Source organism: Trachemys scripta, chromosome 1, assembly GCF_013100865.1.
Source record: "Trachemys scripta elegans isolate TJP31775 chromosome 1, CAS_Tse_1.0, whole genome shotgun sequence".
Lineage (NCBI taxonomy): Eukaryota > Metazoa > Chordata > Testudines > Emydidae > Trachemys > Trachemys scripta.
Genome location: NC_048298.1, coordinates 319455147 through 319481445, shown reverse-complemented (window position 1 = coordinate 319481445; position 26299 = coordinate 319455147). Strand labels below are relative to the sequence as shown.

Here is a 26299-nt window from a genome sequence, read left to right as displayed (position 1 = left end):
TAGCAGGAGGAGGTAAACTGGTTTCTCAAAGACAAAGGAAAAACTGACTCCTGTAGCTAGGAGTCATCAAAGTTGATGGGCAATCATCGGTCAAGTGGCCATTCTTTGGCAAGGAAGGGGAGCAGGAACATATTAATCTGCATTTTAGCAAGCAACACCATGAGACTCCACAGCTGGAAGGAACTTTATTTAGGGGTACCCTCAGGAAAATGCATTTCAAAGGGTGACTGGACTATAAAAGTGGTGAGAGGCAAAAACACCCCAGGTTATTTTTCTTTCTTTCCCTATATCTCTCTAACCTAAGATGACAAAGGAACCAGCCCTTGGGGAGGGGGGCAGTCCTGATCTGAGAACATGTGGGATTTTACCTTGAACCAAGTCTTATTTAAGGTTTAGCTGCTATAAAAAGTTTTATCTTTAGTTCTCTTGTAACAATTGCTGACTTTAATACCCTATACTTGTACTCATTTAAACTCTCTTTGTAGTTAAATAAACTTTTTATTTTTTAATCAAAATTAATCCTGTGTTTGTGTTTAAATTGAACTGTTAGGGTAACTCGAGTTAAGGTGGCAAACTATTGCATATTGACCCCTGACAGAGAAAACAGACCTTTAATATCTGAATTGCCCAGGAGAGGGCTGGACAGTGCAGAACACACGTTTTGGGGAAAATTTAGAACTGGAAGTTGTTGGGGCCACCCTGCAAGTAATAATCAAAGTTGCTGGAAGCCAGAGCATGGCAGATGTTTTGCTGACAGGCTGCTGGGGTCAGAGTTGCTGTACTGGGGTTGTAGCTATACACAGATATTCAGGGTGTGATTTGCATGCTGTTTGTGAGCTACAACAGCAAAGCATCGTGCAGTGCCCAAGGTTGCAGTGCACGTGGTGACACACCCCATCACTGGTCTAGAGCAGTGGTCTCCAAAGTGGGGTGCACAAGAGGCTCCTTGGGGGTGCGTAGCAGGAGGAGCGTTTTTTGTTTGTTTTTTTGCTCCTGCGCAGCCAGGGGTGCGTGCTCGAAAAATTTTTACTGATGGGGTGTGCGATCCAAAAAGTTTGGAGACCACTGGTCTAGAGTGCACCCCGGAATGTGACAGTGACCATTAAAGATCTTGTGGAATGTTGTCTAAGAGTATGTGTTAACCTCTGTGTCCTGGCAACAATTTCAAATAGATTCTATATTCTTCACTCCCTATCCCAAGGGGTTTTGAGCTGCTATTGTGCCCAAGTACTTCAGCGACTGGTGCATAACACATCTCTAGACAAATAAATAAGCCACTTCAGAAGTGTGTAAAGTGCAATTTATGCTGTGTACCTTTTAGCTACTTCAGAGGTATTGTGAGACTTACATCAATGTTAGCAAAATGTGTTGAGAATCTTTGAAAAGCACTATAGAATTGCAAAGTACACTTATTCTGAGTTCAGTTGCAAGATAGGGACTTTGTGTCCGTCCCCCCATCCCACCCCTGAAAATTGTCAATAGAACTGAAATGAATAGACGACTTTTATTTTATCAGTTTAATAGCAACTATTGTAAGCAATATGTAATATAGCTTTATACAGTGAAATTTTACTTAAAGCAGCTACCACGGACAGTAAGAATCTGTTTTCTAGTCAAAATCAAGTAAAATTATACTGTAAACTTTAGGACTACTTTTAGAGGCCTCTTGCAGTAGGGATTGCCTATTGTAGTGTAGGTTTCGCTGCAAGCGATTTGGGACATAAGAATTAACTGTTTTATGTTTGTCATTTAATTCTGGAGAATCACTGTAGTATTTCTCTGTGATAGATAGAGCGAATAGAGCAACAAAAACAGCAGCAGCTAATTTTGCTTAAGCAAATTGAAGAAAAGCGAATGTGCTTAGAGGCAGAGTTCCTAAGGGTCCAAATGCAGGCTCAGCTGGAGGAAATAAAGAAAAAAGAGCAAGAGGAGAAAGCTGCGAGTGTTGAGCTGAGTCCTGATCCACTTGTGAACCGACAGGGGGAAGTGGAACACGAGGTAAAGTGAGAACACAATGTATCACAATTCAGAGAGCTGATTCCATTACTAAATTGGAGTAACTGTTTAAACTTTATTTTTAACTTGTGTGCCATGAGGCAGGATTTCCTGGCTCCAAAATGTATTTGTGCTAATGTGTAAATACTGATTCACTTGACATCCCCAGACTTTGGGTATGGATTTATTTCTGCAGGATTTTAGGACATTTATCATAGAGGCTAGAAAATTTTTATGCACCAAAACCAAGGTCATGTGGCTGACTTGTGCAGTGAGTTGTATCATTATCTTCTGTGCAGAAATGCATGGGAAAAGAGAAACTTTTTTTTTTAATCTGCCTTTTTGACTACATAAAAGCCCCAAACATTATCACCTCAGGGGGAGGGGGAGATGAGTGAGGCTACGGAAAGAGTATGGTCTAATGGTTGCTCTTAAGTGATCTTGAGGCAACTTCTTTCTAGACCCCATTCCCCCCCTTAATGCAGCCATCTTGGATCATTGGTCCCCTAGTCTGTGGCTGGATCCTTGTACCTCTCTGAAATAAGCTGCAGATCAACTGTGAGCATCATTAACTTCCACAGTATGTGCTAGTGTATAATACCAATCTGGCAGGAGAGAATGTAGCCTTCGACCAGCTGCTCTAGGAACTGCATCCCAGCTCCACTGCCTCAGGCTGAAATTTCATGGACTCCAAACAAGCACTAACTAGTGCAGAGTGGCTTCTGCTGGCTTGAGAGTAAGAGTGAACGTGCTGCCTAGCATTAATCTTATTTAATGTTTTATACTTATTTGAATTTTCCCACCTAAACAATTCGTTTCCTGTTAGACTGAAACTGCTGCAGTGCCGGGAACAAGCAGTTCTAATGAAGAAAATCATATACAGATGATTCGTAACTATCAACAATGTCTTCTACTGCAAAACAGGTATTTTCCCCATGTAAAATTAATATCTTGGGTGGAGTGTTTGACAATTATTTTGTAATTGAAATCTGTTCCAATAATGAAAACTGTCTTCATGCTACACAGGAAAGAAATGTTTTTGTTCTATTTAGATTGCACAAACAGTCAGTTGAAGAAGCCAGAAAACAGTTGCAGGAATATCAGAATAAGTTGAAGCAAAGATATCCATCTATTTCTATGCCATCTGCAGTTACATTGCAATCCAGATTTATTAACTTAAAACCTACTCCCTGTGAATCAGTTTTACAAATGCGTGGACCCACAGTGCTTCATAGAGATTATCCATCAGCTAGCCAGTCATCTGTACATGTTCATGTACAAGAATATGCTCCGCCATTAACCACACATTCAAGAACACATTTTGTGTTGGAAAAGCCATTTGAACAGAGCGATGACGAGCAAAGGCATAACATGGGCTCTAGTAGACAGATACAATCTATAGAGGCCTCACAGTTGGAGCAAAGGCAGTTTTATTTGCCACAACAGAATTACCCTTCACAAGAACAGATGGAAATATTGGGTCCTTCTGATAATCAGGTGAGAGACTTGTCAGAATCCCAGAAGCTGCCTGGGTCAGTCATGATGACTTCACAAGATTCTTCAGTTATGATGCAAACAGAGGCTCATATACAACAAGACAGTTCAGCTTTGCCCACAGAAGAGTCATCTGAGTCTTCAAGAACCCTGTATCTTGATAAAACGTCAGTAATGTCTCAGAAGATGCCAAACCTACTAATAGAGACAGAAGCACAAAAACAGCCTCAGCTTATAGTTCTTGGTACGCCAGCAGCAGAGGGGTCTCTGATAGCTCAGGCTGCATCATTTGATTCGTCAGAATACCAGCAGGTACCTACAGAGAGCAGCATAAAAACAACCTTTGAACAAACTATCCCCCAGCCTTTTCAACATCTTACTTCATTATCTCCTGATGAATCTGAGACTGGGGCAAGCCAGGAGTCCTTGGCATCCAAAAATGGAGGTGCATCTTTGTTAAATTATTCCAGTATACTAAAGTTAAGAGAGAGAGTGCTAGCTTCTTCAGAGAGCATCCAAGCTCAGCAAGACCATTTGAAAGAACTGCAAGAGCAACTGGATGTACAAAGAGAAGCTCTTCTTTCTAGGCAGAGAATGCAGGAAGAACTGCTTTTACGTAAGCAGGCTAAATTGAAGGAACAGATGCAGAGACAACAAGAGGCTTTGAAGGATTTTCTTAATAAGCAGGTATGTTTTGTAAATTTAGTATAATGAGCTGTTTGCTAGTAGGTGTCCAGGCTACAGAGTGGACTTTGCCAATTAGCAGAGTTCCCCATGTAGTGTACAGACTTTGAGTATGTGCATTTGTCCTTTACTGAAACCAAGACTCAAACTAGTGATCTGTGACCTTTGTGATCTGTAATCAGTGGTTCTGTTACACGAGCCACGAGAGTCTCTGTCCAACCTTACAGGAACTGTGTTAAGCTTGTCTTAAATTGAACTCTGAACGTAGTGCTCATTGAAGTAGTTACAGTTTTTGAAATATTTGCAGGCATCATTATTCAGCTTTACAACCTTTGAATGATAGCTCTAACATTAAGGGTATAATGAACGCTTCTGTCAGGTAAACTGTTTTAAAAAACTGAGCTGTGCTTTTTATACCTGCAAACAGGAAAATTGGTTTTAAAATTGCTTATATTGGCTGCCTTCTGTTTTGTTAAATTGTTTCTGAATAGCAGTAACACTCTCAGACTTTGAATTGTTTTTTAATCACTTAGCTATATAAAATAACCCCTGTTCATTTTACAAAGGAATTTAAAAAATGAAATTCACATTTGTAAAGGCTGATCTGTTTCAAAAGGCAACGTTCCTGTTCTGCATCTCAATTCTAATCTTGTTTGAATTTGCGGCTTCTCCTGAGCAGGCAAAAAGTTAGTGTGATATTTGAGATACTGACAAATATCCATTAAGGATTAGGTTGGGGCACTCATAATTGTCACTTGTAATCTAAGAAAAACTCTCTTCCCCAACCCTCTGACTATGGGGCCTTTTCTAAATTTTTTTCTTTGCGGAATTTTCCTTTTTTGGGGGAGGTTGAGGGGAAGGGGGAAAGAGGGTGGTAGCAGAGATCAAATTGTCTATGAACTAAGCTATCATTGATGATTTATTTTGAATTTATTTGAATTTACAGAATCAAGTTCATGTACTAAAAATTCCCAGGCTGCCTATTTTTTCCAGTATAAAACTTGTCCATAAAGTCACCGAAGGGATCTCTTTAGTTACCATTCTAAGATTAGAATTGGATGAAAATTTTTCAGTAGATAGTAAATTTGCTGAAAACCACAGGTTCAGGGTAACTAAAACTATTCAAGGTAGGATTGAATTCAGCTAATAGTTGATCGGAATAAAGAGTGATTTTTTTTTTTTTTTTTAATGAGCTGTTTTAACATTTCATTTTGAAACAACCCATTTTATTTAAGCAAGAAACCAAAATAATTCAGTTTTGGTTCAAAATGAACTCTTTTTTTTTTTCCCTACAAAAACTCAGTTATTTGCTCAGCTCTATCCAATATAGTCCACAATATCTTCAAGTTAAGCAAGTCTCTTTATAGATGCTGGCTATACAGAAACTCTTTTTTGCCTTATTTTATTTGAAGTGGTCTAGAACAGTAGGCATCATAAAGAATGACTTCACGCTGCTTTGGCTCTCTGCCTTTCATTTGTGCAGTTTTCAGAGAAGTAAAATCCCTGTCATTGGTAACTGAGAAGTAAGTAGAAATATTATTTCAGGACTTGATCCTGCAAGAAACAAAGTATTTTGGCCCAATTCAGCAAAACACTTAAACACAAAAGTAATTTAATTTTTAACAAGTACTCACATGCTTAGATATTTTGCGGGGTTGAGCTCTTAGAACCTTTCTCTTTTCATCTTCTGGAAAGTGCTGATGTATAGTGTATTTGGCACACATGAAAAAATAGAGGTTTAGTAAAATGGGTGTGAAAATTATTTTAGCCACTATTACTTCCTCTTTTAAGGTCACATACAGAGAGATGACAGAAACACCAAAGTCTGACCACTTCAATCTGATGACTTACCTTTTCAAAGATGCAGAAAATAAATCTCAAGAAGTTAATTGTGGTGATGTGAACAAATATGATGAAAATAGATTGCTTTCACAAAGCATCAGTCAAGCTGAGCAAATCGGTGAGGTCATATGTCATATTATAATGCTGCTATTCACTTTTTCAATTATAACTGGTTTATTTTTTCCCTTCTCTCAAATTGGATCTTCAAGTGCTTATAGTATGTTACGAATATGTAAATTGCAGAACATTGTTTTTATATTACAGAGCAGTCTCAAAGAATTCTGGGAAGAGAACAGAGATGGCGAACTTCAAAACCGCCTCTGGCTAAAATCAAGTTAGGGCTAGATTTGGAACAACATGAATTAAGTGTAATACCAGAGCTAGACACGCCAAGGAGTGGCAAAGTTTCTTTTGCAGGTAAAAAAAACAAAAAAACTTACTAGATGTTCTGGTTTGCTTGAAATATAATTCCTGAAGTAAGAAATGAGCATTTTTTCTTTGACTTTGAGGTGGTTAAGGGTGAAGCAGTGGTCTCAGCTGTAACTGTATTGAGGTTCAGGTATTTATTTTGTATTTATATAGCAACAGAAAGCATACTGTATTATTTACAGTTAACCGGTGCCTTTCTTGGAGAAGTTACTATCTAAATACAGGCTTACAAGGGAAATGGCATGGAATTTAATTTCAGGGGCTTGGTTATCCTGTTGGTTATTTGCATGTCCCACCCAGTGCAATATGGTTGAATGAACAGGCCCTGTATTTTTATATTAAGAGATTCCTTTCAGAATGAAGGTTAGTGACTTTAAAAATAAAATGTGGAATATCTAAAATCTTTCAACTGTTCATTTTTTGAGATTTCATCTGAAACATGCAGCTTCAGTGTAAGTGTTCCCTTATGAATTGCCTTTGAGGTAGTTTTGCTGCATAGAAATTGTTAGGCGCTGTACAGCAGTGGTGGGTTGCTAGAACATACATAGAATATGCAACAGCAACAAAATTAAGGGATGGTGTCAAATTGCCACAGAACTTCTAATAAGCTTGTTGTAAGGTTCATTTAAGAAATACTGTAATATAGTAACAATTAAGGGGAACATGTCAACTTACATTTTCAGACTGTAGGGTGAATACCTTCTATAGTTATAAGTAACACCCTAGAGGACTAATACTGAAAACAGGTGGATGAGGCTTTTTTTTAGACAATTAACAAAATTGTCCAAATCACAAGACTTTAGTGACAGGGGACTTCAACTACTCATACATCTGTTGGGAAAATAATAAGTCAGGGCACAGATTATCCAACAAATTCTTGGAATGCACTAGAGACAACTACAGAAGGCGAAGAAAGCAACTAGGGAAGAGACTAGTCTTGATTTGATTCTGACAAACGGGGGAACTAGTTCAGAATTTGAAGGTGAAAGGCAGCTTGGGTGAAAATGGAATCATTAACTCCTCATTTCATGATCAAGGAATGATAGGAGGGAAAACATCAGAATAAAGAAAATGGATTTTAAGAAGGCAGACTTCAGCAAACTCAGAGAATTGGTAGATAAGATCCCATGGGAAGCATGTCTAAGGGAAGTTGGCAGTATTTTAAAGAAACATTATTAAAGGCACAAGAGTGAACTATCCCAGTGAATAGGAAAGATAGGGAAACTACTGTGATTTAACCAGTAGATCATCAATGACCTCAAATGCAAAAGAGTCATACAAAAAGTGGAAACTAGGTCACATTATGGAGGCTGAAGTTAAAATAACACAAGCATGTAGGAACAAAATTAAAAGCAAGAAGACCACCAAGGACAGGGTAGGCCCATTCCTCAATGAGGACGGAAAGACCAGGAAACGCAGCAACGTATATTTTTTGTTTTGGTTTTCATCGAGAAAGTTAGCAGCATTGTATAATTAACATAGTGAACATCAGTGTAAATGGGGTCAGATCTGAGGCTAAAATAGGAAGAGAACAAGTTAAGAATGACTTAGCCATAGTCTACACTACAGAGAGAGCTGTCTTGCATTGACCAAATGTCGACCTAACTCTGTATGTGTCAGTGCTAGAATTTCATCCTCACTGATGTAACTCACCTGCTTTATGCCACTCATGGAGATGAAGTTATTGAGTCCATGTCGATGTAGTTAGGTCGACGCAGTGTCAGTGTAGACACTGGATTGCTTGCATCAATCAACTGTTGCTAGCTTAGGTCTTTCAAAACTAGGAAAACCTGGTTCTAAAACTACACAAATGGGCAGAGGGACTCAATAAATTAGTTTTAATTTTTTTTAATTGACTAGAGTTCAAGTTCACAGTATCGCTTATATTAAACCTAGAAATTAAATGCATTTTAGCAAGTGCTAAACATTTTAATTGAAATCGAACACTTTACAACTTCAGTACTGTATTTCTATAGTACAAAATGTACATTTCAACACAGCATGTCTTTTTATGAAACATTACCTCTTACCTCTAATAAATAAATAATTCTTTCAAATTTAGATAAGACAGATTCCGTTAGTGGAGAAGCTTCTCTCATTTCATCTGTGGAAGAGCTAGTGTCTGGCATGTGCAACAGTGAATCGGTTCATGAAGAAAGAGACTTATCCATAGCCAACTGCAAAGAACAAGGTTCTAGTGAGAACCCAAGATGCACTAACCAACTAAGTAGTTCATGGCATGAAAGACTGATGGTGGATGCTAGTAGTTCACATGAGCCAGGTGGGAGAATCCATCTTTTTTTAAGGTATATGTAGTTACTTTAACATTGTAAAATATACAGCTCTTTAACTATGTCTGGCCTGATTTGTTAGAGGATGTACAGTGGGTCTGTGTGTGTGTGTGTGTGTGTGTGTGTGTGTGTGTGTGAAAGAGAGAGAAGCTTGACTCTAATTTAAATGTAATACTCAGTTTTATAGATCGTATTTTAGGGAGTTTTCCTTGTATTTATTGTATGGTGACTTTCTCAAGGAACCGAACAACTTACCATACGGGAGGTAATTGTGGTCTTTGATGCTTTCATCCCTGTGGTTCTGGATTTCAGGACTGAGTTTGGTACTCCTGCCAACCATATATTTTCCTTTGACTAACTCTGGTTTTAATAAGATATTGACTAAAGACACTTTAAAAAAAAAATCTGAATGTGTTTAGGTTAGGCAATTTATAGATAGCTGTGTTGTATAGTATTTTGGCTTAAAATAGTAACTAGATTTTATATAAAAACACCTTAAATTTTCCAGCCTAAAGCGCCATTCCATGTTCATCTGCTCAGCCCCCAATCCCAATCCCCCTGCTAGCATTGTTTCAGGTGTGATTTTTACTTTCACACTGTTATCCCAGTCAGAGCTGCTAACCGAACATTGTTCCTTTTCTGATCCATTTTCATTTTGCCTAGCTATCCACTTTAATCCAAAATACCTGCCGGTAAAGGCATTATTGCAGGTTGGATTGTCACGTTCGTGTCAGTTTAGGAACCTAGCTTGAAACATGCCCCTTGACTTCGCCTTGAAGGGTTTGCCTCCCTGCTTGTCCCAGTCAATCTTGGGATTCTTTTTCATGTTTCTCATGGAGCAGCTTCTTGATTAGGGCTTTGTCTTAGAAATGTTTATCCAAATCCTTATTACTGGTTTACAACAACAGTACTTCGTGAATAAATAAGATGTATTCTAGCTTTAATTTTGCAAAAATACTTACATTCATTGCCACAGTGTAATAGCCAGCATATTAAAGTATAAGAATCCCTTACAGGATGCTGGAGGCTGTGGGAGACAATTGGTTTTTGAGTGGGTTAAACCAAGAAAACTAGTGCTTTTGCAGTTTCTGTTGCCATCCTCCAAATACTATGTTCTTAATAATACTACTGTAACTAAGCAATGAGATCAGGATAAACTTCTCTTTGCTAACTCCACGGAGATCAGCAATTCATTTGGCCTAGGATATGAAATTGTGATGTATTCATCCCTATGGTAATATCACAAGAATAAACATACATTAGTGCTATACACTAATACAATACATTTTTTCAATTATAGCATAGTTTTTTAATAAGCTAAAGTTAGAAGGCTATATTGGATCACCTGGTCTAACTTCCTGTATATCAGAGGCTGTTAAATTTCACCCCATCACTCCTGCATTGAGCCCAACAATTTGTGTTTGACTACAGCAGTGGTTCTCAACCTGCGGCAAATGTGACATCCTCAGGGCCATAGAGATCGCATTAGATGCGGCCCACGTAACACATTGTGGGACAAATACGTGGCCCACGATGGTAAATAGATTGAGAACCACGGGACTACAGCATAACTTGTGTTTAGCTAAAGCATGTCTTCCAGGAAGGCATCCTGTCTTAATCTGAAGACCTCAAGAGATGGAGACTCCATCACTTTCCTTGGTAGTTTGTTCCAGTGGCTAATTGCCCTCACTGTTAAAATTGTTTTTGCCTGGTTTCTAGTTTGAATCTGTCTGGCTTCAGCTTTGGTCTTTATTATGCCTTTCTACACTAGATTGAAGAATTCTTCAGCCCCTGGTATTTTCTCCTTGTGAAAGACACATACACTAATCAAAACATGTCTCACTCTTCTTTTTGATAAACTAAACAGTTTGAGCTCTGTCTCTCTGTAAGGCATTTTGAATAATGTTTGTGGCTCTTTTCTGCACCCTGTTCAATTTTTCAACATCTTGTTTAAAGTATTGTGCACAGTCTTTTGGTATCAGTCTTGCCAATGCCATATACACAGGTAAAATCACCTCCCTACTCCTACTTTCCTGCTTGCATTAGTCCTTTTTGCCACAGCATCGCACTGGGAACTCATTTTGAATTACTTGTCCACTCTGATCCCTAAATCCTTTTCAGAGTCCCTGCTTTTCAGAATATAGTCCTTCATTCTATAGATCTGGCCTGCATTCCTTGTTCCTAGATGTAGAACTCTGCATTTCACTGTATTAAATCACATTTTGTTTAAATGGGCCCACGTTACCAAACGATCCAGATCACTGTGTATTACTGCCCTTTCCTCATTATTTATCACTCCATCAATCTTCGTGTTATCTGCACCAGTCTGTGTTTCTGTTTCAAAGATTGAGAGGTAAGATCTGAGAGTCTGTTCTCTAGTTTGCCTCTAAGAGGGAGCTCTTGGCCTTCTAGGTCCGTGGTTCTCAACCTTTCCAGACTACTGTAGCTCTTTCAGGAGGCTAATTTGGCTTGCATACTCCCAAGTTTCACCTCACTTAAAAACTGCTGGCTTACATAATCAGACCTAATACGAAAGTGTCACACCACACGATTACTGAAAAATTGCTTCCTTTCTCATTTTTACCATGTAATTATAAAATAAAATGAGATTTTAGTTTGTACTGACTTCGCTAATGCTTTTTATATAGCCTGTTGTGAAACTAGGCAAATATCTAGATGAGTTGATGGATCTCTGCGTACCCCTATGGGTACACATACCCTTGGTTGAGAACCACTGTTCTAGGTAAGTTTTCTTTCTCTAACTTTTGATTGCATACTTCTCCCACTGATTAAGTTCTTCAGATAATATTTTGCAAAAAAAAGAGTGTATCCTTGGCATTTGTAAATTGTAGAAAAGCCAACTAAGGAGAAGCATTCTGTATTTACCAGTGCAATTGCTGTTCTTGGAAGTAATATAGTGGAGCAGATAGTCTTTTACAGGTGATAAAGGTAAACATGAACAGAAGTCAACAAGTTGTATAGGAACTGAGGTAGCAGGATTAAGTATGGTTGCCATCTAGTGTTCAGAATTTGGCAACGGACTTTTATCTGTTTCCTGTTTTTGATTTACAGCCAACCCCAATGATTCTGTTGTCATGGGTCAAGATTTACTAATTTATGCTGCTGACATTGGAAGGAGAGTAATTACAGATTCTGGGCCATCATTTAGACCTGATAGTACGGTTAGTTATATTGAAAATTAATATATCATGTCTTTTAAAATAACCATACTACTTAAATTCAGCTGACTGTTTTAGTATTTCCTAAACCTTTTTTATTAACTTGAAATATGAATTTGAAGGTGACCTGCAAAGTGTTTTGTTGGGGGCGGGGAGAGTTATTTTTACCATAATTTTGTTGCTTTATGATGTGTAAAACACACATGCCATTCTGCTTCTTTTTTCAGTAGAAATTCAGTCTTGTTTACCCTTTATTTCTTGCAAGTTTTCATAGACTACTAGAGAAGTGGTGTGACTATTATGAGTTTCTGAGCAACTGGTGGATAAAAGGGTTTTAAGTCATTTAAACCTGTTTTGTTAACACTTTAAAAAAGATAGCAGCAAAATCTTTGAAATATTCAAATATTTTGTCCTTTTCAGTTCAGGACTAAGAAAGCACTTATTCCAGCTTTCCTGGTCTTCTAAGGATTTGCCCAGTAAAAACAGGGGAGAGAACTTTGTATCCCTGATATTTTTACAATTTAAAACAAAGCAAAATTTCTAAAAAATAAAATAAACCTTTTCAGGCCCCATTTATATGACATAAAGAAGCAAAAAAGGGCACAAACCCAGCAATCTTCCTTTGCATGTCACCTATAAAATAAGCATGGAGGCTTTCCTATACTGCACTTCTGTTCCTCTGAGATCTGCTCTTTTAGTATTGAAGTGGATCTGTGATGAGAAATAGCCAAATCTGAGCACCAGTAGATCACCTGGTTTACATGGTGTATGATCTATATACAGTTCTGGGAAGCAATATAATGATTCCTGAGAATGTGGTTGTGTGCAGTGTGGGGGGGTTGTGTGCGGGGGAGGGGTGTGTGTGTGTATGTATGCATGCATGTGAGGAAATTTTTGTACTGAGCAATGATGAACCTTTATTTTGTCTGACTCTTCAAATAATGAAGGTTTCTACACTTGAACTGAGCTCAAAATTAAGTATTTGTATTTTAAATAATTTGTCTTGTCCATACGCAATACTATAGTCATATTTTCTTGACCCTAGGTAGCACTTTCTAAAGGATGGACAACCAGTTTTGCTCCACAGGCTTGTGCACGAGAGACGGCCTGTGATTATTTGTCTTCAACAACAATTTCCACTGGCAGTTTTTTAACCAGTGAAAAGTTGGACCTAAGCCCTGCTAACACTGGTAAATATTTTTTTTCTTATAAACTGGATTTTATTTACAATATTATAAAGGAAAATGAATCTAATACTTTGACATTACTGAGTTCTTCTGAAAGAAGATTGATGTGAAACTTGACTTAAGCCTTGTTAATGTTGTCCTCTGAAATAGAGCATAAATAAAATGTAATGCATGTTCTATGGTTGTAGTTTTATTTGACTTTCAAGTAAGCTAAACATATTAGCATGTTAACTACAACTACCGTAGTTTTGGCAAATGGCAACTGATGTTACAAGTACTGTTGTGTGAAATACCTCAGGTTTTTAAGTTGGCAAAATTGAAAAAAGAAAATAAACTATAAATTGTTGGGATTTTTTTTCTGAATAGCCATGTCTGAAATGTTTAATTAGCACATACAGTAAGTCTTCGCTCTACTACAACTATCTATGAGTTTCAGTATTGACTGTTTGTCTCAACAGTGATCACAAACTTCAGATGTTTTTTCATAGTATACACTTTGTAGCAAGCCTTAGAGGTATGGTTTTATCAGGTCTGATACAGAATTTTAATTCCTCGTTTTATATGTTCTTAATTTTCTGGGAAAATCTCATTTGGGGAAGAAATTCCATGGTCTTCAGTTAATGTGAATGTGAACGATATACGTCAGATATTTTCCTCAATATTCTAGATATGACAAGTTAGGAAACATAAAACATGCACATGGGTGTGACCAAGTTAGCATTATGACTAACTTTTCTTTACTCTTTTTGAATACACTCTTCTGATTAAAGATTTCTCAAATATTTAATAACGCTTTTACCTGTCATGTTATGTAAATTTTTTTAAATGGCAAACTAGCACTGCCCTACATAATGAGTGTTTAAGGATACATTAAAAAAATTGAGAGGCGCTCAGATGCTGCGGACCATATATGTACCTGAGAGAGAGGGTAAAGATCTTCATCCTTTGAAGTTGCTAAGCTCCATCGAGCATTATTTAATTAGGTATTGTCAATGTAGATTTACAGAAATTGCTGTTAAGTTTTGCATGGGAGAGAATTGTGATAGAAGACGTTTTTAAAAAAATCTTCAGTTTACATTGTTTCAGGGTTTATGCTGTCAAACAAAAGTTCATTTTCAGACAAGTTCACTAAAGTGGCTTATTTGCAAAACTGGGTGTCAGACTTATGGTTTATCTTCCAGAGTTGTCTTCAAATAGTGCTGAGGATAGGATATTGAGAGAAACAGCAAGCAGCCCTTGGGACTCTTCTGCATCTCCAACACCTACCACTGCTCAGCAGAGGCAAGAGAATTCTTCTGAAGTTTCTGAATTTCATCTGCCTGCAGAAGAGAATTTTATCTCTAATAGAAGTCAAATTCAGCAGATCATAGACAAATATACGAAAGATTTGAACTGGTTACCTGAAAACACTATATCTTTCCATGGTAATAACCTGTTTAGAATATGGAAACAATACAAGAACTAGAAGTATACTGTGAAAAGGAGTTTAACAAGATCATGCATTTAATCTGTATTCAAATTTTAATTATATTTTGTTAATCACTAGATAACATACATGTTGATGTTCCCTGTTCTGCTGATATTCTGCACCCTGTGGCCAAATGCCAAAAAGATCAGAGGCCCAATTATATAGGCAGTTGCATACGTGCGACTCCCATTGGCTTCAGAGGAAGTTGTACCTGTGCAGCTGGTAGGATAATTGGGTGGTTTCAAGATATTTTTTACCCTTGATTTATCTGTCTGTAGTGGAAAACACACACATGCACAGCTAACAGTAAATGCTAAATAAATATTAGTATTTTAAACCAAATCTGTTAAAGAAAATGAGATGTAATTTATATAGCATTTATTTATATACCCTTGACATTTTTGTTAATACTCTGTGCCTTCAAATTAGAAGACTGTGCATGAAAGTATGGTCATGAATTACTTCTTAGTATTTAGCTTCAGCATTTTAATTTGTCACTGTCCTGGAATACTTGAAAACAATTTTAGTTTTTACTTTGAGTTGACTCAGCACAACCTGTTGGGGTATTGTATACACATGCATAACTTCAGAGATACAGTGATGTAGATAGCCTGTTTTAACACAAAATACTTGCAAAAACTATTTATAAACTTTTTAAGTCTTATGCATTACATTTATAGCACCTGAGCTGTAGATGCCAGGTTTGCATTTTTTAAAAATAAATTTTCCACTTTTTTTTTAAAGCTCCAGCAGTTGGACTCGATTTTTCTGATATGGAAAGAAATTTCCCTAACTTTCAACGTCAGCTTTTTCAGCCTTTGGAACCAAGTCCTGACTTTGATATCTCATCATCCCTTTCTCAACATAGGATTTCTGAAGACAGCAAAGATTTTAGCAAGGTATTACACAAAGTTTTGAAATAAGGGAACTCATGCAATTTATGTAAGGTTACAATGTTGTGTGATTAGAAACTTAATCTTTTGACCTTTACAGAAAATATAATGGCAAGTTTGTGTTTTTAATCTAGAACTGACCAGTAGTTCACTTCACAATAATTTGCCTTTTGTGATAGAAATGGATCTGAAAGAAAAGTTTAAAAATTACTGTTGCAGTTTTTCTCTTGTATTATATTTGAGAATATTTAACCATGATCAATAACTAAACTCTTTGCCATGATTCTTCTGCCACTAGAGTTTCGCTTTCTCAATCCAAAGTCAAGACACATCTGTATTTCCTGAAGCCACAACCTCTAGCTTGAAAGCGAGAAGTTACAATCTGCATTCTTTTCTTAATACAAAGAAGCTAAACAATACTACATCACAAGCAGAGGAGTCAATTAAGGAAAATGTTACTCTGGGTATGGATCTGTTTTTAATGTCTAAACGTGAAGATTTATAGTTGTTTGGTCCCCTGCAGTTGTGTTCTCTTGAAGTTAGTGAGACACTGCTAGCTGTTCGTTATATACTCTTCTCTGCAATGTCATAGCTTAGCTCTTACTTTGTGCCCCCACTGCTATTGAACAAGACTGTGTCCACAGACCTGGTTCCTTAGCTTTTCTGCTGTTGGGTGACATTCCCAGGAATTACACAGTCCAGTTCTTTGTCTTCCCAATTATTGGTATACATTTCCTTTGAGAGCATATGTAATTTTAATATTCGGGCCACTCTGTAATGTATAGATACTGCTTATTTATTGATGGTGCTTTCAGCCAAAAGGAAAAAATATGCTGTTCACTTTCTAAAGCTGTGGGCACCGATTCTGTCAAACTCCCCTTGCTGTCTCTGGGTATTGCAGAGATCCAAATGCAGAATGTATGATGCTCAATATCTAGACATAATAGTGATTTAAGGATAGAGTTTAAATCTGTAATTTTAGCTTAAATCATTAATTTTTCTTAATCCTTGTAAATTCCCTCTCTCCAAAACCAATTATTTCATGTACTGAAAATACAAGAAATAAAACTGTGACATGCATTACTATGGGCACTTTTAAGATAGATCAAATTTTAGGTCTGTCATCTGAAGTCTTTTTTTAAGCGATGAGTAATCTCAAAGTATGAGTTGTTCCTGTGGACTTCAATTCTTTTGCTACTGCTGTTCACCATGGGATGATGCCTTAGTCAAGTAAAACTACAGATGTTTTGCTTGTGTTAAGGTTTGCAGGATTTGGCTATAGGGAAATATTTTGAAAGTTGTCTGCATATCACAAAGTCTATATTTGTGTATGACATGTGCCTGCTTATCAATGATTTCTTATCATTACCATATTTAGAGACATGTATATTTGGAAGAATGCTTATCTGCTAACTTCCAAATATTGTCCGTTTAAAAAAAACCCTAGAATCAAAACCTCTTATTAGATAGATATAATCCCATTGCTGTAGTATCTGAGTGCCTCCTAAGTATAACTTGTTTTGTATGTGTAGATCTTAAGGGAAATCCAAGTGAGAATAACCACCTGCTGTAATTGGCCTTTATAAGAAAGAACAGGCTGTGTTCTGATTTTTTTCTACTATTAATGTATACAGCACCAGTAATGATTTTGCTTTTGCTTCCTTTAGAGACGCTGTCAGAGAGGCGTTTGAAATGCTAAGGCTTTCTACCTGAGAATGGTTTCCAAGGGCCAAATTCTCTGCTTGGTGCAGCTCTATTGACTTCAGTGTAGTTGTGCCTGCTTACACCAGCAGAGAATATGGTCCTAAACATTAAAGAAAAAAAGACAAGTTACTATGTCAAGAAATATAAAGCTATTAGAGATTGTGTTTAAAAGAAGCTAAAATTATTTTGTGTAAAATAACTATTTTTAAATGAAGATACTTTCCTGATTAATACTCTGTTTTTTATTAGTTGGATATTTTGATATCTAGGAAGAATTTCATTCTAATTCACCAAATTGACATAAAAAACACCATCATATCTTAATAAATGTGAATGTACTGGAATTAAATTACTGTATTTAAAACATTGTTGCCTATTTTACTATGCTTTTCTTAAATGGATAAATAATTACTTTCTTTTTGTAAACTCTATTGTATGTATTTAGACTTTTCTGACAGTCTGACTTTTTTCAAGCAGGTTCTGAAGAATCTTTTCACCCTCTTCAGTTGGAATCTACCCTGAATGAGCACAGCCAGAGTACTGCACAACCAATAGGTCTTCACATTGTATTTGAACAAAATTCTAAAATTAAAAAATCAGAGAATGAGAACTACGTTTCACCTGTTGGAGACCAATATGAGGGGCTGGCGAGAAATATAGAGAATACTAATCTCCAGTCTTCAGTGGAAAACCTGCGGAGTCCAACGCTGAGTTCATCAGAAGAACTGGGTTCATTTTATCAGCTAACTACAACACAGATTACAGAAAATGAGACTCTCCTGACTGAACATTCAGTAAAAGAAGTTGCGGAACTGAGAAAAGAGAACTTGTGCTTTGAAGAATTACCTGTTGTGACACCAAATAAGCACAGGGAGCTTACTGAAACCCCAGTTCTTAGCAATGAAGCAAATAGGATTGTGGAAGGTGACCATTCACAGTGCAGTACAAATATATTGGAGGAAGAACAAAGCATTCTAGAAGTACAGATGTCCTCTAGAATGCCTAGAGCAGTAGACTCAGAAATCTACATCAACCCTTCACAAGCAACTAGACAACAAAATGGTGGTTTGCCAGAAATACCCCAAAACCAAAATTCTAATTTAGTGCTCACAATAAGTTCAGGGTCACATTCCTTACAAAGCCGTGTGCCAGTCTGGGTGAGTGAAATAAAGGTTTCACAAGGTAATTGTTAGTGAGTTAAATGCCATTCAGATTTCAACCAATTGCTCCAAGCTATTTTAGACCTTTTGTAATTGGAAAATTTAGCAAAGTTCACTTTACAGTTTTAGTTGGAAAACTTGTGTAATTTAATCTGAAATTATGCTGATTCTCGTCATTTTAGGTCTAGATTTTAATTGAGAAAAGGCTAGCAGTTATGGTAAAGGAAGATGAGTTAAAATGCTTAATTTAGGAAAACAACAAAGCTGTGTTATAAATGCTGTTCCGTTAAGGATCAAACAAAAGCTACTATTGTTTGCCAAGAATTAGCTTTCAGGCTGTGACTAGAATTCTGGTTTAGAGGAGGGGTGGAAGGGAGGTTTTGTACAATGGCAAATTAAATATTTAGGTTGGACTGAGCTCCTTTGGAGGAGTTCTAAGTACATCAATAAATGTGGGAAGAGCACTTTGCCTGAGGTATTTCTTTCACTGCCTGGGGCACATTTTCTTTATCTGTATGTTGAACAATTCTTTCCTTTGTAACAGGCTAACAAATGTTGCTGTTGCTAGAAATATTGATTTTTACCTTGATGTTGTCTTCTCTGTTTTCTAGGAGACAGAGTCAGGGCATGGGATTATGGAAGAACCTGAACTGACTCTGATAAGCTCAAATGACATCAGTGTTGCAGAATCAGACTCGGAACACATTAGCCAAGAGAAAAAAAGAAAAAATAAGTTGGATAGCCTGGCATATGCTGGCCAGTCTGAACTTAAAAGTTGTTCTGAGGTAAATCTTGATGATCTCTCATCATTTTGAGCCTGGTACTACTGATTTTTTGCTTTAGTAAGAATAAGAAGATACTTGGTAATTTTAAAGCATGTAATACAATATTGTAGATCACTAGCATGTTTTGGGTTCTCCAGATTTGCAAATATTTGAGCCATTTGGTGGTAATGCCATGTCTGGTGGGTTGGGCGGATGCAGAGAACTGAAATCTATTCTGCTTCCTTCACTCTGTCCTTTGCCTTACCCCAGTAGCTTAGTTGAGATGGAGTACTCCAAAGTTCACACTGTCAGAAGAACAGACATGTCCTGCTGTAGTTAGTAAGGCAGAGCAATAACTCATTCCTGGAAGACTCAATGGGAAAGGCAAAAATCTTATTACCTTACTAGAGAAAGGGCATCCAGGTATTGGATAGAGGCACACTTCAGAGCCATCTGCAGTTCTCAGAATAGACAGAAGAGGGTGGGCTCATTGCATTACTGCACTAGTCTTTTATTATAGTATCCTTTTGTGTCTTTTTTGCTCAAATTAAACTAATATTGTCCCCAACCCCCTAGGGTACTGAATGACTAAGTCAGTGGGTGTGAGTATGCTATTTAAGTTCTGACTGCAGGCTTTCTTATTCTAATGTAGGAAACTTGCCCCAGGGTATTTTGTAGTAGACTTTTAATAAGATTTCTGGAACTGAAATTCAGACAGTGTTTAGGGGTCTCTCTCTGTCCAATCCTCCCTTTTCCTGCTCAGTGGATAAACTGTAGCTTTTCCTCAGCGTTGCATGACTCAAGCTAGAGTAGCAACTGTTCCATCCTCAGGGTATTTCAACAGCTCTGGAAAGGTCCATGAGGATGCTAATGATAAAACTTTAAAATCAGGTTGTGAATCATTATTTCCTCATCTGAGGACTGCCAGTTTTCCAGGCATTTCCTTGGTTGGATTCTCTTTGACCTAGATCATTCTGTCCCTATTCAGATGCTCATATGTTGTCCACAAACGGTCCCTGACCAGTTCCAAACGCTACAGATAATGCCAGTTAGGATTAAACCATTCTGACAGTGGATGATCACAGGGTAATTTATTCAAAGAAGATACATTTTCTCAAGACTGTGTGGATGACTGTAATATAGTTGATGCCAGCCAGTGTTATGAAGGAACATGCTAACATAGCTGTTATCTTGGGAAGATGATCACATACATTCAAATGAATAATAATTCAATTGCAAGAGGGCATAGAGACAGTGAAGAGCTCCAAGGGCATGAAGGTGGCTTTTAAGAAGCAATTAGACCGTGGAGGAAATTGATACTAGATAGTTGGAGGCTGTTGTAAACATTGGGGCAGCATTGGGGAATAACATTTATCTGAGAATAGGAGAAGGAGACAGAACCCTGTGAGAGTTGATGTGGGAGCTAGAGATGGAACAGGAAGAAAAGCAATCAGATGTAAGTGGGGGCAAAACTGGGTCCTGAAGCAAAAATGAGAAGTTTGAACTTGATGGGGGAAAAGGGGCTTTACGGGTAAGGATCTGATTTTTTTGTTTTGTTTTAAGAGAAATTTTTATAAAATGGCTTTTAGTGCCAACAGCTCTTGCTGCTGTGTGCTAACTACATTTTTCTTGCATCTGTGCTAATGAAGAAAGATCTCATTCTGTTGGCTCCTTAATTGTTTGTTCCTTGACAACAATGGAGATGGATTAATATTACTTCACTAAAATGTGTAGCCTGTTCTAAGTACATTATACCAATCGATTCTTCTGTCTTGCAGCAGGGGAGAGACTTTTTACCTTTAGACCCAGAAGCAGATTACTCTGTTTTCACGCTTCCTGACTACTCTGCAATAGCTCAGAGTCCTAATGAGGATCAGTCTCCGTTACATCAGTCTGCAGGTACTCGTGTGTAACTTCAGTATGCTCATTAGAACTGAAACAGAGAATCTCCAGGCTTGCCGGGCCAACAGCTGACTGGTGCAGCAAGCCTGGAAGGGGGTGGGGGGGAGAAGCGGAGTGGCGGCGCACTCGGGAGGCGGAGGTGAGCTGGGGCGTGGAGCGGTTCCTCTCCATACCCCGATGTAACGCGGTCTCACCTATAACACGGTGAGATTTTTTTGGCTCCCGAGGACCGCGTTATATTGGGGTAGAGGTGTATTAATTTGTAAGATCCTCAGACCAAAGTTCTGAGGATCAGCATGGAGGGGTGCCTAGTACACTTTGGAGCATTCTTAAAATAAGAAGTACTCCTCTGACAAGCTAGATCTGCTTAGTGGTTTGAGAATGTCTGTCTGTAATGTGGACCCTATTGCTTACAGTATGTTTTAAGGTATTAAGATTTAGTAACATATATAGCAAATACAAAATGCTATATACGTGCACTCTAGCTTTAAAATAACTGTAGGAAGCTGTTTAGTAAATTTCCTAATTCTCTTCAAATCAAACCCTGGTACAATCCATGAAAACAGTAAAGCTCAGTTTTAGGACCATTATTTAAATTCATAGGATAATCAGCTGTAGTAACCTATCAGTGATAAAATCAAAAGTACTGAGACCTTCCTTCTTTCTTCACAGTCATGTTGCTAGAGTTCACTTCCACACCAGGTAGTTTACAAGAATCATTTTTAAGGAGAAAGAAAAACTTTATTCAGAAGTCCTCTAAAAGAGTGGAGGAAATAAAAAACAGAGAGAGATGTTCTGAAAAGCCTCAAGCTAAGCTGTTTCAAAGAGACAAGACTGAAAGATTTAACATGCCAAAGAAGGAGTCTCCTACTTCTGGTAAATTTCATTTGGAAATAGGCATTAGGCATATGGGATTCTTCTAGTAGTTATTCTATAAAGCAGGATAGATACTGCTACTTTTGGATCTTTGCTCTTGCAGATCAGAATATTCTGTAACAGGGGTTCTCAAACTTTCACTGCCTGGATCGCATCTTAAGAAAGAGCGGTTCAGAGATACCTCACCCTCTTTCATAATCCTAGGATCACCTCTTCATCTGCTTAGTTATATAAAATCCCTGGAAAAACAGTAATTGCTTACATAAAAAAGCAGTATTGAGAATGTAACACATTTTGAGCTTCTTTTAATGGGAATTAAAAGCTGGAAATAAAGAGCATAACTAGCACCATTATAATGGGCTAGCTCTCTGGCCCACTATAGACAATAGTCTAAAAACTGAGATCGCCTTACAACTTGCTGGTGTTTCTCTGTATGAGATAAGATCGTTACTATTGTCCTTGGCTGAGATTTGGAGATTTACTCTGAAAAGAAAAAATTCTGCCCCATGGAGTCCATTCTACCAGCCAGTTTCTTTTCAGATGTGTTTTCTCCAAAATAGGAAACTTGATTGTTTTTTGTTTCAGACCTTACTGCCTTTTGAGGCCAGTGTTCAGCTGCTGTCTGTAAAAGGTGTAAACTTGTCCTGGTAAAGATTATATAGTGGATACTTCTCCAGTTCACTTTGTTGTCACTGATCTGTATGAGCCCATTTTTGGATTGGCCTCAGTTGCATTTCTTTTTTAAAAAATATTTTGTTTAAAACAAAGGTGCAGTTGTCAGTCAGTTGAAGAAAGTGGGGGAAGTGAAAGTGTGCTCTCCAGAGGACAAAAGGTCTGCAGATGTTCAAATGCAGCAGCGCACTTTAAGGTATTGTGTGAATATAGAATATGGGAGAAATTAGACTAATTAAACTACTTTTGTTTCCGAAATAATACCTGTTGCAGTAAAATAGAGCCTTAATTTTAGCAATAGTTTCTGATCTCCCATTTATTTCAGCCCCTTAGACTTAAATTAGATGAGTATTTGTGGAGACTAATATTTTGTGCTTTTTGTTGGAAGTGCAAGGTAGGAAACTGGGGTAGGAAAGCAATTTTTCTCCACGTCAGATTGGCAGAGACCATGTTTTTAATTTTTTTTTTGGGGGGGGGAGGGGGGTTGCCTTACTCTGCAGTGTGGGGCATGGGTCACCTGCTGGTTTGAACTAGAGTAAATGGTGGCTTCTCTGTAACTTGAAGTGTTTACATCAAAATTTGAGGACTTCAGGAACTCAGCCAGGGGATATGGGCCTATTATAGGAGTGGGTGGGTGAGGTTCTGTGGCCTGCAATGGTGCAGTAGGTCTGACTAGATGATCGTGCTTATCTCATCTGGCCTTAAAATCTGAGTCTGAATCCACCCAATTCAGGCTTAATCATTTTCACCTTTATTTATAAAACTTCAGACATAGATGATAGATAAGATGAAATAGAGGCCCAAGTTACTGAATTCTGGCCTATCAGGAAGTTCTCCTGTATTTTGTGGTGATCATCGCCACTTCTGATCCCTGGTCTGGTCCGTCAGACTTATTTCTCCAGTTTGGTTCTACTAACCTTCACTTGCATATGTAATGTGGACAAGTATAAGAATCCATTAATTTAATTTTTATCCAGTCAGTATTAAGCATTGTCTTATGTAACCCCTACAATACACATGTGCAAGCTTCAATTTACACAACTTTTGCTGCTTATAGTTTCATGTCATCTTGTCCTTATTTTTCCCCACTAAAAGGCACTTATACAGGGTTGTATATTTATTACACGGATTAACTTTTCCTTTTATCAAAAATCTAATGGAACACATTCTATGAACAAAACATCACCTTTGTCCAGCCGGCAGTAGCATTATTTAAGCAGATCTATGTAAGGGGGGAACTGGCAAAACACTCATGCCAGGCAAAGCTAGGCTGAGACCTTGGCCTAAGTCTTGCTGCATCTAAACTCATTCGCTATCCATAATTATAAATTATGCTATATAAAAAGTTTTTTCACTCTTTAGTGAAAAGACTTTTGACATAGAGTTCCAAGCAAACAGTTTTTTCCCTTTTGATGACCTCAGTTTGAGTTGTTATAGCTGAAATAATTACTCATACCAGTGTGTTTACTATTTAAATTGAACTTCACGATTTTAGATCAGTAAAATGTTGGGAAAATTGCCAATCACATTCTGTCAAATGTCAAGGTGATAATATATAGTAAAACAAATATAAACCTCAAAACTCTGGGTAATAAACTTACTGGATATAAATACTAAGGATTTTTGGCATACTAGAGAAATAAACCAAAGTGGCATTTTTAATCGTTTCCAGTTTATTAACCCTGTATACGTAATACAAACACTTTTTAATTTTAAGTTGAGCCCTCATTAATAAGTATACACATTTTTACTGTTTGGCAGACTTTATAATCAACTAGCCGAAGTGAAAATCAGAAAGGAAGAGAAATCAAGACAAGAAACCTATGCTAAAAACAGAGAAAAGGCTAGAGAGTTTCAAAAGGTAACTGCATGTGGTACAGTATCTTAAACCCCTTGGCCCAGCATTTCTCTATTTTAATGCCTGTTGTTCTGCGCAGTTCTAATTCCACTTACCTGTCGGTGCAGTCCCTTTTTAATGAGACTGCTACCTACTTATTAAAAACTGGAGCTCATCTGAAGCAAAGGGGGGTGAGCCATTCTTGCAGTAATGATGAAATTCTACCACCCTATCTCATGGTGACAAATTACAGCCGCGTGACGTGTTTATGGGCTTTCAGCTACTAACTTGTAAATTATTTGACATACTAAAATTTTGCATTTTTCAGTGAAGACCAGGTTGAAAAATAGCAATAGAGAGCTATGGTCTCTAAGGTGTATCATTAAATTATGAACACTGGCCTCGGGCAAAATCAGTACTTGGTCCTGCTAGTGAGGGCAGGGGGCTGGACTTGATGATCTCTCGGGATCCCTTCCATGTCTCATCAGAAACAAAACTATCTAAACTTTTCCCTACAAATTAAATCTGATTTAGCATCATTATCTGATCCTGATTTTTCCCTCATATAACTGTTGGAAAGAGTGCATAGATAAAAACATCCAAAATTAGGAGTCAGTGTTTGAAATTTTGATGCCTCTATAGTCCAAGTGTTCCTCTTCTAGTTACTAAGAGGTTACACTAGTTGTTTTTGAAATGGAACTGCTCACTTGATTTAAACCAAACCCTAAGATCAGGATTTAAACTTCTGGCTGCTGTTTGCACACTATTCCATTCATTGCAACACATTTAGGGTTAGCCTGAGAAAATCCCTTCAGAGGGATGTAGTTAGAACATCCACTGCATGACTTTCTGGAATAGGAAGAAATGTAATAGTTACTGTGCCTGTTCTGTTATTTACATAGGGTTGCCTTGTGCCAAATACACTGATGTATTTGAACATACTGAATACCATTTTTTTGGAATATATCATTGTTTGCATAATCCAAGCTGCTGTTGTGGCAAGTGTTCAAATAGTACATTGAAGCTTAGCTAATGCCCTTCCTATAGAGCATTTAGCTATTCAGAACACTGCCAGCCTGTTATTTAGGAACTTCAAATCTAAATCAATCTGCTGGATATTCAAACATCTATTTTTACTTACAGAAAACATTGGAAAAACTACGAGCCAAAAAGACACATTGAACACTACATCCTTTAAGAGACTTCTGCCAATAAGAAGTGCTTGACTCCTTTCTCAGTTCAATCCAAGGAATGTATGAGAAGGCCAAAGTCACATTAAGCAATATCATTATGTAACTGTGAAGTACTGAGCTTTGATCTAGGTCAAAAAATCATAATTTAAATAATGTAGCAACTTAATTTATTCCCAAGATTTGAATGATCACCACCACCAACGCTTGCCTAATTACAGATTTGGTCTGCCAGTTTATACTCCATTTCTGCTTGTATTATGATTCAGATTATTGTACAAAGGCTTTTTTACATTGAGGATGGTCTGCATTTAAAAGTGAAGGGTCAGCTGAATCTTTTTAATAAAGTTTTGTAATGAAACCTGGGCTTTATGTGCAAGTGTCAATGTATTGGAAAATCAAAAGTTAAGAGGTAAAATATTCAAATTTGCCTAATTCCTATTAATTTAAAATGATGCAAACATCCTTTCAATGATACTTGTTTGTTTGTTTGTTTTTGAAGGTGCAAATGGTGGTTAGGCCTATTACTATTACTTTCAAAGAGAATTAAACCCCTGCCATTTTTATCTTTGAAAATTTCATCCTAGGCTCTGTAGTGCCTGTTGATTTTTTTTTTTTTTTTTTGAAAATTTTACCCAGTGCATTTTACTGAAACTCTTGAGTTCCTCTAAGATACAGGTGGTAAACTACCCTGGAAAGGCTTTAGAGAGTCGTACTTAACAACATGAAGTC

At 37.4% G+C, this 26299-nt stretch overlaps 1 protein-coding gene and 1 non-coding gene across 2 annotated transcripts in view; both read left to right on the top strand.

Moving 5' to 3' along the window:
* Positions 1-25589, top strand: part of CEP295 (centrosomal protein 295) — a gene marked incomplete in the record, with an annotated part of 55392 nt that extends 29803 nt beyond the window's left edge. Inside the window, 18 exon segments of the mRNA XM_034758975.1 lie at positions 1789-1998; positions 2822-2919; positions 3048-4176; positions 5965-6133; positions 6280-6432; positions 8507-8725; positions 11808-11917; positions 12960-13104; positions 14283-14525; positions 15314-15468; positions 15761-15926; positions 17644-18323; positions 18938-19111; positions 20869-20989; positions 21665-21868; positions 22637-22736; positions 24302-24401; positions 25521-25589. Of these exon segments, the coding sequence (XP_034614866.1) occupies positions 1789-1998; positions 2822-2919; positions 3048-4176; positions 5965-6133; positions 6280-6432; positions 8507-8725; positions 11808-11917; positions 12960-13104; positions 14283-14525; positions 15314-15468; positions 15761-15926; positions 17644-18323; positions 18938-19111; positions 20869-20989; positions 21665-21868; positions 22637-22736; positions 24302-24401; positions 25521-25559 (4215 nt within the window).
* LOC117871405 lies at positions 12623-12705 on the top strand. Its single transcript, XR_004644214.1, has one exon. It is a non-coding gene; the product is annotated as a small nucleolar RNA U2-19 (small nucleolar RNA).
* Positions 25590-26299: the final 710 nt, after the last annotated feature.